General features: G+C 43.8%; 1 protein-coding gene across 1 annotated transcript in view; it reads left to right on the top strand.

Annotated features, from left to right (window-relative positions):
• Positions 1 to 12,542, top strand: part of LOC129709750 (dynein axonemal heavy chain 5-like) — a 310,815-nt gene that overhangs the window by 258,086 nt on the left and 40,187 nt on the right. The window contains 1 exon segment of the mRNA XM_055656308.1: positions 8,631 to 8,763. Within this exon segment, the coding sequence (XP_055512283.1) occupies positions 8,631 to 8,763 (133 nt within the window).

Here is a 12,542-nt window from a genome sequence, read left to right as displayed (position 1 = left end):
ATTTAATGACGTGAAGACTTCAATGCTTTGTGGTTTCATGCAGTAACCTAATCTGTGTGTGAAACACTTAAACAGATAAACCATAAATGGCAGAAATCATGGGTTATTAATACCATGATGCTAACTTGCATACATGGCCATTGCTCTTAATCGGACCATAGTCCCAATTGGCTTTGAGTTGGACAATAACTCATGCAACCTTGCTCAGAATTCTATCTGCAAATATCCAGACATATTTAACCAAATGTTATAACTTCTGAACACGCACTATGAAAACCTCTTGCTGTATGATGAAAGGGAAATATACATTCTATTGGCTGCTAATGAGCCATCAGCAATCTCTTGAGAGACTATTAAATAACAATGAAGAAACTATATTTCATCTCATAGGTACTAGCAAGTTCAGTGTACCTGTATACATAATAACACCCCCAATCTCCAATCTGGTGGGTATGCTGTCAACTCCAAATGTACGCAACCATGCCCATTTTGCTTCATGAGATCATTCCCATAACAAACTATCGTAATGTCAGTTTGGACCCAGACACTGAGCCAGAGATTGAGTAAAGACTGTGTTCGTTGTGCTGAAATCAGTTGCTAAAAGCATAATCAACTTAAAGGTACTGCTCCCATTAGGAATACAGTAGATGAATATCTGCATAATAATTTACAGATATACATTGCACACTATGGTGACTGTAGGCTTTTAGAGCGGTCATATAAAAAACACCTTGCATAACGTTAGTGAACAGCGGGTGAATAGCCAATCATTTATCGTCCCACTTATGGAATTATAAAAAATGGCAAAACAGCACAAGCAGTGTCAATTGTGCTATTACATAATCGCTTCTCTAAGCTAAACACAACGTCAATATCCCATACTTCTGAGTACTTAGGTCTGAGGATTATAACTTAATTTATTTTCAAGGGCCCATTGAAAATGATCTCTAAGATGTTAGTGCCCGTGCCGTATAAATGTAACATAGCATTTAAACAGAACGCTTCCATCTCCTGAAGAGGAAATGTACCGCTTTCTTGGTGCTATCCCTGCACTACGAAGTGAGCACAAACACGGATCGGTCTGACAATCCAAGCCGCAAGAGCTGTCTTCTCAGATTCTGTAAGGCAATGAATTGATTAATCATGCAGAGTCTGGTTCCCCAAGTCCTAGGCTGAACCAGCAAAATTTTATGTTTAGAAACCCATATAAGTTGTACTATAATTCCCAACATTTGCGGAAACACCATGGCTGCATAGGTCAGTCAAACAGTACGAAAACCCTGAATCGGGATCTTGCTGAACTTATTGCAAGACCCGACTGATGAGGCAAATTGAGCAACATAGAAACATAGAAAATAGGTGCAGGAGTAGGCCATTCGGCCCTTCGTGCCTGCACCGCCATTCAATATGACCATGGCTGATCATCCAACTCATGCAACGACATAAAATAACATTCCTCCCCCATGTAGTGAAAATGTATCTCTGGCAACTGTGATGCCACATGTCTTTACAACCAGTGAATGAGCCTGGATGCAAACATATTGATATTTGGTGTTCCATTGAGCCATAATGTCATACAATACTTTGTGATCCAACATCTATTCTGTGTTATAATTTTACCCATGTGACCAACATATGCCACCACCACAGTGTATCAACCTGTAACTGAGCATGCAGATCATGCAAATCTGCACAATAACCCTTTAACCCATAACATGCACCTAATGTCTATAGGTAGTTGATACGAATAACTGAAGAATGGGTAATTCATGCAAATCCCATCCCCCTCTGTAACTAGAGATGGCATTCATAATTTCCCATCTTTGAGCACAAGCATCAGTCTGAAATATAACTAAAGATTAGTGACCAAAACTACTGGAGCAATGCTGAATATTGTTCATCCACCATAGTGACTTTGGTGGCCTCAGCTGGTAAAAGCATAGGTCTGTAACTATGACCTATATGGCACTTGACAGGCTATTACTTTGCACATAGTAAGTTCTGATAATGCAAAGGCCCAATCAAACAGCTGAAACACAGCCGTTATAATGCTAACTACACTTGATGAATAGAAGACTGCTTGATAACAAGGTTGCTACAGGCTTCTATTGATTCCAATCTCTTGCCCCAGGGCGAGTTACAGATAAATAAATAGTTAAAGGTAAAACTGAATAATCAATAAATGTAGATGGTATCAACTTAAATTTAACTGGATGGATGAGTAACCTCAGTTTCTCAAATCTAGTTGCATCTGAACAGTTTGAACACAGCGTTGAGAATCTCATCCAGATAAACCATAACAAGTGTTTTTGAGCTCTGAGCAGTCCCAGCTCCCAGTTAGTAATTTGGTAGATGACCTGGGAGCTGAAGTAGCCCATTTGCAACGCATTAACTGTTATCATAACCCCATCCAGATAAATTCCACTAACTTCTGGGATCCCTGTGAATGGGACCTGAAATCTATGTTGCACATGTGAATAACCATATAACAATAAAATCAATTATGCACCAACATCCTCCATCTTACACAATGAACAGGCCACGCCTGCCATAATTCCTTGCCTGTCTTGAATGACAACTCAGGCCAGATTCTCGAGCCTGTCTCGAAAGGTGATCCTGGCCAATACTGAGCCTGCCTCAAAAGACAACTCTGGCCATTATACTGGGCCTGCCTTGAAAGGCTACTCCGGTCATAATTGTGAGCCTGCCTCGAAAGACAACTGGCCATATTTCCGAGCTAGTTCCAGAAGGCAATCCTGGCCATAATACTGAGCCTGCCTCGAAAGACAACTCTGGCCCCAAATCCAAGCCAAGCTTGGTACCTATTCTATACTGCAATAATAACCCAATCTGATATTACCATTTTAGTATAACTGATCTGAGTCTCAAGTTATCATAACCTTTTGTACCAAAACAATTGTGAATATTACCAACTTGTAAATGGTCCACTTACCCCATGTTTCAGAAGAACCAGACCCACCTACCTCCATGGTTACCGGTGGTCTATGGTAAGCTCAACGCCCCCCGACGTGGGTTCTATTCCCGTCCTTGACTGGAGAGTAGGAATGGGAGTGTATGTGGATTCCATATTTCCTGAGACCGGCTTTGGACCTTGGCCTGACAAGCCGCTGTCCAGCTATCAAGCTGTCACCAGATTCAGTGAACTGCTTACTGCCAATGAGGCGTGGGGTACGTCTTCATGGATACGATGAACCTTGATCAGTCTGCCAGCTTTACCTTCCTCATCCAGGTATACCTGTTGGATAAGTCTTACCTGAAGAAAAGATTCGGCAGCTGGTTTCATTTCCTCCATGTCACCCCTGATAGCGTTGTTTACTGCTGGCACTTGTAGCGTGAGGAGCAACTCTGGCCCCTTCCGGGATATCTGCCAATGGATGGAACCAATTCTTCCGGCAGTAACTCCTTCGCTTGCGAGTATTTCCTCGCACTCCCCTCCACTGTGAAGGAGATTCGTAGGCAGCCCAGAAAACAGGTGGTGCCGCAGGCCCCTGGGGATACCTGCACTGACATGGCCCCTCCTACGGACCTATATCAGAACTTTTGCTCTGAGTCAGACTGAAAAAACTGACCCTGAATGCTCCCCTTCTCAGAGAGGGAGGCATTGTGCAGCCCTGACACAGATGCCGCTGCCAGCGGGTTCTCCATAATACCTGGGCTGATAACTTCATCCTATGGAGTAATATCATAGTGGAGCACATCTCCATCAGGTGCTCCATGTGGGTTCAGGCGTCTGCAGACAATACCCATTGAAGGAGGGGAAATCTCCTGGTCCGACTCGCCCGAGTCCCAAGGCCTGACCAGCTTTCTCGTGGTTAGACCCCGTCTCTGGGCCACCATTGCGGTCTGGGAGCCGCTGACTGCACTGTCAGCGACTCACTCCACTGACAGCGACTCGGGTCCCGAGACCGGCTTACTGCTGATTTTACCCCATTACTGGGGGAACCATAGCTCGCACTCCCCTCCTGGGTGTCGCTGACCTCCTTGTCAGTGACTAGGGAAGCAAACCCGATGGCTGCCGGCTACCCGCTTTCGCGGTTCGGACCAGGATTCCCCACGGTCCATAACCGGTTTCCCCGCGGCCTGTTCGACTTCGCCCCGAATCCAGCAGGCAAACTCTGTAAAGAGCTTCCTGCAACACAAAAAAGAAACCTAGAAATAAGTTTAAAACTTATCTTGCAGGTTTAAACTTACAGCTGGCAGGAGCAGCGCGCCTGCCAGTCAGTCATTGCGCAATGCGTCAGACGTAATGACGGCCTTCTTCATGTAGTCACTCACTTGACTCCGAAGTAAAATGTTTAGAAAATAATAAGGGTTATTAAATTCTTCAACAAGACATTGGGAGGTCAGCAGAATTGCCTTACATGGAAGATGCAATTTACTATGAATAAGTATGATGAATAACAATGGGAATGACAAGACTAGATTGCGGAATAGAAAGTCTAAACCAGAGAAGTAAATAACGGTGCATATACAGGTGCACAACCTTTTATCCGAAATTCCAAATAACGAAAAGCTCCGAATAGCGGACATTTTTTTGGTCCTTGAAGAAAGGTCCTTGAAAACGTTCACCGAGGGCGGCCCGCAGAGGTGACAGCGGAACCTCCGGTCGGTCCTCGAAGAAAGGGGAACTAAATCCCCATTCATAAAAGAGAAGGTGAGGGTATATTGCGCGGGAGGGTTAATAATTGACAATCTGCTGCTGCCTGCCCGCTGAGTTAAAAAGTTCCCACGGTAGACTTGCGTGAGAACTTTTTAACTCAGCGGGCAGGCAGCAGCAGATTGTCGCTCCCTTCAGTTTCACCCCACCTACACCCCTCTGCTTCCCGGCCATGTGTGTGACCCCTTCCCACCCCTCTCCAGCTCCCCGCCCATTGCACCGGCGCGGGGGCTTTGCACTGTCTTCACGTCGGCGATGCCAGCAGGTCAGTGCCAGTCACCAGAGACGTCAGGACCAACAGGACACCGACCCCCAGGCCCACTGCAAGCACAGAGATCCCAGAGACCCACAGCCAGCAGCAGCCCAGCCCCGTCCCAACTCCAGAGGAACACGCTTCCCGTAGGGGCAGAAGCTGATGGTGTGCAAGGTACCTCTTGTTCTTGGGGTGGCGCAGCTCGGGCTGTGGGCGAACTGCCACTTGTCGCCATAGCGGCCCATCGGGGAGCGGATTCCTCTGGAGTTCGAGGGACAGGGAGACACAACAGCTTTTGAGAATGGTGGGCAATCACTTCCAAAGTTCTGCCCACACAGTCAGTACACCTCTCTTACACTTGTCTCCCGCACTAAGATCATCTTGCAGAGAATGATCCCAGCCTAACCCTCCCTATTCTCTCCTATTCTGCAAGAGGGGATATGAGCTGAGCACTCTACCACTGAGCCAGCCGTTAAAATCTACGCTAAAAATCTTCCATTCCGAAAGCCGAAAAATTCCGAATTACGAAAAGTGTCTGGTCCCAAATCTTCCATTCCGAAAAGGTTGTGCACCTGTAGTAACTGAATTGAGTTCTTATGGTATATATGTAAGATCAGAGATATAAAAATTACTTTACATATTTCTACAAACTGAATACTGCAGACTGTATTTGGATCTATTTGTTTTCTGTCTCTCTTCAACACTATTTATTAGAACAATTTGAACATCTGTGTTATTTCAATAGAACAATTTTTCAAAGCCTTTGTCAGAGAAAAGGTTACATGTGAACTCAAAACCTCAGCAAAACTTTACGTTGAGTAATCAGATTTCTTACTCATCTTATTTACATAAATGTTGTAAAACAATTTATAAATTGAGCAAATGTCTGACAGTGAGTGGAAGAATGTGTCCAATTATTTCCCACAGTGGCAAGCCACATAACCCAGAACGGGTTTATGCATTACTTTCAATAAAGCTCCTGTGCAATTTATTTCAACTTTGTTCAGATGAATCCCAACATGTTTGTTCCTGAAAACATTGAAAACAGTTTGCAGTTAAGGCACTGAGCAGGCCAGGATGAAGACCCTTTGTCAGCTTTTATGAATTTTCACCGTTTGCAGCATTGATCTTTGCTTCCGCTGAAGTGAAATTTTCTCGTCATTTGTGATCTCCATAAAAGCCCAATTTGCAAACTTTTGATATCAGTTTTAGAGAAGCAGGCCATTCAGCTCACAGTCTATGCTGACTATCGATCACACATTATCACTAATCCTATGTTATTCCCATTTGCACATACACTCCCCACACTAGGGCCAATTTTACAGAGGTCAATTAACCGGCAAACTACTCGTCTTTGCTAAGTGGGAGGAAACAATAGCACCTGAAGGAAATTTGCATGGGCACAGGGAGAACGTGCAAACTCCTCACAGACAGCGCGCAACGTCAGGGTCAAACACATGTCTCTAACACTCAGAAGGCAGCAGCTCTACCACTGCACCACTGTGCCACCTGATACTAATAAACAATACAATGAACCCTCATTTTAACAGATCTCTTTATAACAGATTTCATTTATAGTAGACGGACCTACCAATGCCACCGATGCCACCCCTGGCTCGCACAACCTCCCTTGATGCTTACAGACCCGGCTACCTATGCCAGTCTCAGCTTACAGACCATGCCTGCCATCGCCGCCACCATCATCATCTCTCACCTGGACAGTCTGTCCACGGGCTGCAACCATTGAGTCTGCCGATTCTTGCCACTCCCCCTACCAAAGCAGGTCGAGGCCGTTAACTCGCTGGATACCAGGCCCAGTTCGGACCGAGAGACTGAAGAAGGGTCTAAACCTGAAACATCATCCAACCATGTTCTGCAGAGATGCTGCCTGATCTGCTGAGTTACTCAACCACTTTATGTCCTTTTGTGTATTAACCAGCAACTGCAGTCGTTTGTTTCTACTATAGACACAATGATATAGCAAATAATTGGCAAAAATTGTCTCTCCAAAGATTATAATCAGGGTTTACTGTAATGCAGTGAGTATTTGCATTTACTGAGTATAATTTATATCACATTTCAGAAATGACATTTTCATCATGCTTAATATATCTGAGGAATTAACTGACTTATTTTATGTCAGTTATATTATGTCAGGCTGTCCGTTTTTTCCTATCTTTTTTTTATTTTAGTTTGTCTAAATAGTTTGTTTTGGGGAATCTTTAACTTTTCTATGTGGGGGAGGGGGGTAGGGTAAGGGGGGAACCGTTTCCCAGTCGCTTCCTGGCGAGGACGTGACTATTTCTCAGAGTAGCGTCCTCGCCCCCCGCCTACCACTGGACCAGAGCAATCTTTCCGACCGGGGACTGGGCCAGAGCTTTGTCAGCATTGGCGGCGGGGTGCTGGATTCACCGCGGAGCAGGCGATACCTGCCTGGATCGCCGTTTGAAGCTCCGGAGTGCTGGGCCCGCTGCTCCAACATCGCAAAGCTGTGGTTCTTGGAGATCCCAGCGCGGGCGGTGCTGACTCCAACATCGCGCTGGGGCCCTTTGCCGAGGGTCGCCAGCATTGAATCTCTGCCCGGCGTGGCCTGGGGACATCAGGAGCCATGGACTATAGTGGGAGGCGGCCGATTCGGATGTCCAAGCCGTGGAGGTTGTCCTCCAGTCCCGATATCGGAGTTCCATCATCCCGGCGAGCGGGCCTGAGCGGCGGGCCGCCCGTAGCAGCAACTGCGGAGGGCTCCGGAGGCCCCGACCACGGGTGAACATCAGGAACATTAAAGGAAGATGACTGACTTTGATGCCTTCCCTCACAGTGGTAAACGTTTCGATTCTGCTGTGTGGGGATGTTTTATGTTGGACATGGGCACACTGTTTTTTTTGTAGTAAATGCCTATGTTCTGTGTGCTGAAGCAAAGCAAGAATTTCATTGTCCTATCAGGGACACATGATAATAAACTCACTTGAACTTGAACTTGAACTGTATTTGTGTGTTGTGTTCTTTATTTTACTGTATGGCTATATGCAAAAACAAATTTCAGAACTCGGTCTGACAATAAAGCGGCATCGTATCATTGTATCGTAGTACATTCTTTATTGCCAGCTTTGTCTCTCTGAGGCACAGTTTGCCAATGCAAATCAAAAACCTACTTTTACATAAAAAGATGCAAAGTGCTGGAGTAACTCAGTGGGCCAGGCTGCATCTTTGGAGGACAAGAATAAGCAATATTTCGGTTTGGAGGCCTTCTGTCCTGCTGACTCACTGAGTTACACCAGCTCTGTTTTCTTTTGTAATCTGTGTCTACTTTTGTCTACTTTTGCATAATCTGTAAATAATCCAATATAATATTTATGTTGCTACTGCGATTATTTTTTTGCAAGGTATTAAGCTTTGTTTTTGTATCCAAGATTATTTGAATGTTAATAGACAATAAGTGCAGGAGTAGGACATTTGGCCCTTTGAGCCAGCACCGCCATTCAATGTGACCATGGCTGATCATCCACAATCAGTACCCCGTTCCTGCCTCTCTCCATATCCCTTAACTCCACTATCCATAAGAGCAGAGTTAAAGAGCGGGCTGCAACCATTGACATAAATAAAACATAGTCGATGATATTAAAATGAAACATATGCATATTTAAATGTTATGTATCCTCGGTTGAAATAAAATAACATTATTTGTGCCATAATGTGCAGGTTAAAGCTCGTCTGCAGAAAATGGGTGCAATCCAACCAATGAATATCTTCTTACGGCAGGAAATTGATCGAATGCAGCAAGTTCTTGCACGGGTTCGGAGTACACTGACAGACCTGAAACTGGCTATAGATGGTAAGATTAATATCCACTATCAAAGCAAGAAAATGTAAAACCACAACTAATATAACATTACATTTGAATTAAGAGCTAAATGTTATTTCTCCCCATTCCTTGAACTATTGCTTAATTACACTGAAAGACTATGGGCAGAACGGTGGCACAGCAGTAGAGTTGCTGCCTTACAGGGCCAGAGCCCCAGGTTCGATCCTAACTTCAGGTGCTGTCTGTAGGAAGTTTGTACATTCTCCCAGTGATCTGCATGGATTTTCTCCGGATGCTCCGGTTTCCTTCCACACTCCAAAGACGCACAGGTTTGTAGGCTAATTGGCTTGGTAAAATTGCAATTTGGCCCCAGAGTGTAAAGGATGGTGTTAGTCAAGTCAAGTCAAGTCAAGTTTATTTGTCACATACACATACGAGATGTGCAGTGAAATGAAAGTGGCAATGCTCGCGGACTTTTGTGCAAAAGACAAACAACAAAACAACCAAACAAATTATAAACACAATCATAACACACATATTCTTTTACATAATAAATAATGGAAGGAAAAACGTTCTGTAGAGTTAGTCCCTGGTGAGATAGGCGTTTACAGTCCGAATTGCCTCTGGGAAGAAACTCCTTCTCAACCTCTCCGTTCTCATCGCATGGCAACGGAGGCGTTTGCCTGACCGTAGCAGCTGGAACAGTCCATTGCAGGGGTGGAAGGGGTCTCCCATGATTTTGTTTGCTCTGGAGTTGCACCTCCTGTTGTATAGTTCCTGCAGGGGGGTGAGTGAAGTTCCCATAGTGCGTTCGGCCGAATGCACTACTCTCTGCAGAGCCTTCTTGTCCTTGGCAGAGCAATTCCCAAACCAGATGGTAATGTTCCCGGACAAGATGCTTTCCACCGCCGCTGCGTAGAAGCACTGGAGGATCCTCGGAGACACTCTAAATTTCCTCAATTGCCTGAGGTGGTAAAGGCGCTGCCTTGCCTAGTGGGTGTGGCTCGCTGATCAGCAAGGACTTAGTGGGCCAAAGGGCCAGTTTTCGCGATGTAACTCTAAACTAAACTAAATCAAATCTGTGGCTTAAATCGGCTTTTGTGCCAGACTACAGAGCGTGTGTCTCTGATGGAGGCAATTTAGTGCACTAGTGAACAATGCAGTACAATACGTATCAACAATACACTGTGCCGATGACAATAGACTTGTTCATTATTATAAAAATATCCATAATTACCAAGGAGGAGTACATAAGCAGCATGTTTGAAAATGGAGTGGTCTGACTACCTGACAGCAAAACTTTAATAAGAATTTAAAAACTATGAGGGGAAACATGTTCAAGATTCAGTTCCCATTCTATTATCCTAGTAAACCTAATTATCATGCAACATCTAGTTTATGGCTACTAGCTTTCATGTGAAGAATGTTATGACCATCTGAATATATCAAAATGATACTGGTCTTCATACAGCATCCTTCCCTGCTATGACCTGCATTTCACAGCTTTTACATGTGCATTTGTTTTCTCTTTCTCTATTTGCTCTCATATATCTATCAACCAGATATCTTCACATAGCATATCCACATAGGAATCCTGGCCTCTCCTTATCAAAGATTTTCCTTTTGTCTTATCCTTCCCTCTTTCAGCCTCTCAGCATCTTAAACTTTACTTTTCCCACTCATTCAGTTCTGATGAGGTGCCTGAATATCAACTGAAACATTTGTTCTTTTCTTTTTCTACATATGCTGTCTGTATGCTGAGCATTTCCAGTATTATCTGTTTTTTATTGCAGATTTCCAGCATCTGCAGTTTTTTAGAAATAAATCAACAAACTTCTATTGTCAATTATTGGCATTCTTCATTTGCAATGGTATATTAAAAGAAGCAAACTTATTGGACTGTGTTGTGTAGGTGAGTCCCAAATGCTCATGATGGATAGAAGTTTTGCAAAGTTTTAATGAGCTCAACAACTTTGTAGTATTGATATTCTTTACATAAAACTGCCATTTTATTTTAACCTTTTACCCTAGGAAGTTACTATATTAGATTGATGGTGCAATTTGTCATTTTACATGTTTAAATCTTTTCTACCTTTCTCCCCAGAATTTAATTTCAAATACAGAAATTGATTTCCCTAGTGCCTAGAGGTGAACAGTTTCAATTTTAGCCACAAAAGAATAGGTCAATTACTTAGGCTTTCCATTTTAGTTCCATTTCCATGATGTTTGAGTTGAAAAATAATATTTTCTGACATCTTTGAATGTGTGAAGGTACAAATTTACTAAGGTTGTAAGGTTGATAAATAGCTGTGCATTCGTGATCAGTTGTATTAAAGCTGGAAATGTTCAGAAACTTAAGCAGCTTTATCCGAGGGTTTTGATTTATCTTTGCATGTGCAGCTAAGTGGTAATTTTGGTACAGCTCCTGCTTTTTCAGTCACATGGGATTTCAGAAACAACACCAGTGTTTCACAGTCATATTTCACAAACTGGAACCCTTTTCCCAAAAGAAACAGAAGTTGACGACCATGTATATGATGAGAATAAGCACAATACATGAATCTGTGCACAATACAGTGGAATAAACATTTGCTGTGACAAGACACTGGTATAGCTGATGTATGCATCTTTTATACATCAAGGACAAGTGAGGTGCACTTAAAACTAATTTCCATAATAGTAAATCAAACAATTGGTGAAGCAAGACAGAAAGAACCAAAATATAGTTCTGTCAGTAGGCCTGGGAGTACATTAACTTCTAACCCTACTGAATCAACAAGGCAGCAATTAGGGTAACTGAGAAACTGAAATATAGGGCTCTGGTGCTGGAAGCAGTCAAGTGACTCGAGTTACAAGTTCAAATTCCATCACCGCAAATTGCCAGTGATTATTGCGGGCATTCGGTACTGGATCTAAGAGTAGAGATCAGAAAATTCAAGTCTTTACATCTTTTGACCATTCTGAAACTTTCAGCCTTATTCCATGTTCTCCCCTGCACCACCAATTGCTTCTGCTTTTCCTATTTGAAGTAATTTTCCAGGACTGATCTCCGTTCATTTATGTGACTTGCTAGCTCTGGATTGGTGTGGTTTAGTTCTTTGCGGTGGTTTTGCTCTTCAGAGTGAGGAAGAGACAATAGCTGCCTAAGAATCAATGCCACCCCCTTCCCACATCCTAAATTGGGGCCGTAACTGTTTACCATATATATTAATGATTTGGAAGAGGGAGTTAGGAGCAACACTGGCAAGTTTGCAGATGACACAAAGCTGGGTGGCAGTGTGAACTGTGAAGAGGATGTTAGGAGGTTGCAGGGTGACCTGGACAGGTTGAGTGAGTGGGCAGATGCGTGGCAGATACAGTATAATATAGATAAATGTGAGGTTATCCACTTTGGTGGCAAAAACAAGGGGGCAGATTATTATCTCAATGGGGTTAGGTTAGGTAAGGGGGAGGTACAGCGAGACATGGGCGTCCTTGTACACCGGTCATTGAAAGTTGGCTTACAGGTACAGCAGGCAGTGAAGAAAGCTAATGGAATGTTGGCCATCATAACAAGAGGATTTCAGTACAGGTGCACAACCTTTTATCCGAAGATCCAAATAACGAAAAGCTCCGTATAGCGGACATTTTTTCAGTCCTTGAAGAAAGGTCCTTGAAGACGTTCACCGAGGGCTGCCCGCAGAGGTGACAGCGGAACCTCCGGTCGGTCCTCGAAGAAAGGGGAACTAAATCCCCATTCATAAAAGAGAAGGTGAGGGTATATTGCGCGGGAGGGTTAATACTTGACAATCTGCTACTGCCTGCCCGCT

This window comes from Leucoraja erinacea, chromosome 2 (genome assembly GCF_028641065.1).
Source record: "Leucoraja erinacea ecotype New England chromosome 2, Leri_hhj_1, whole genome shotgun sequence".
Lineage (NCBI taxonomy): Eukaryota > Metazoa > Chordata > Chondrichthyes > Rajiformes > Rajidae > Leucoraja > Leucoraja erinaceus.
This window is presented reverse-complemented; position numbering and strand designations above follow the sequence as displayed.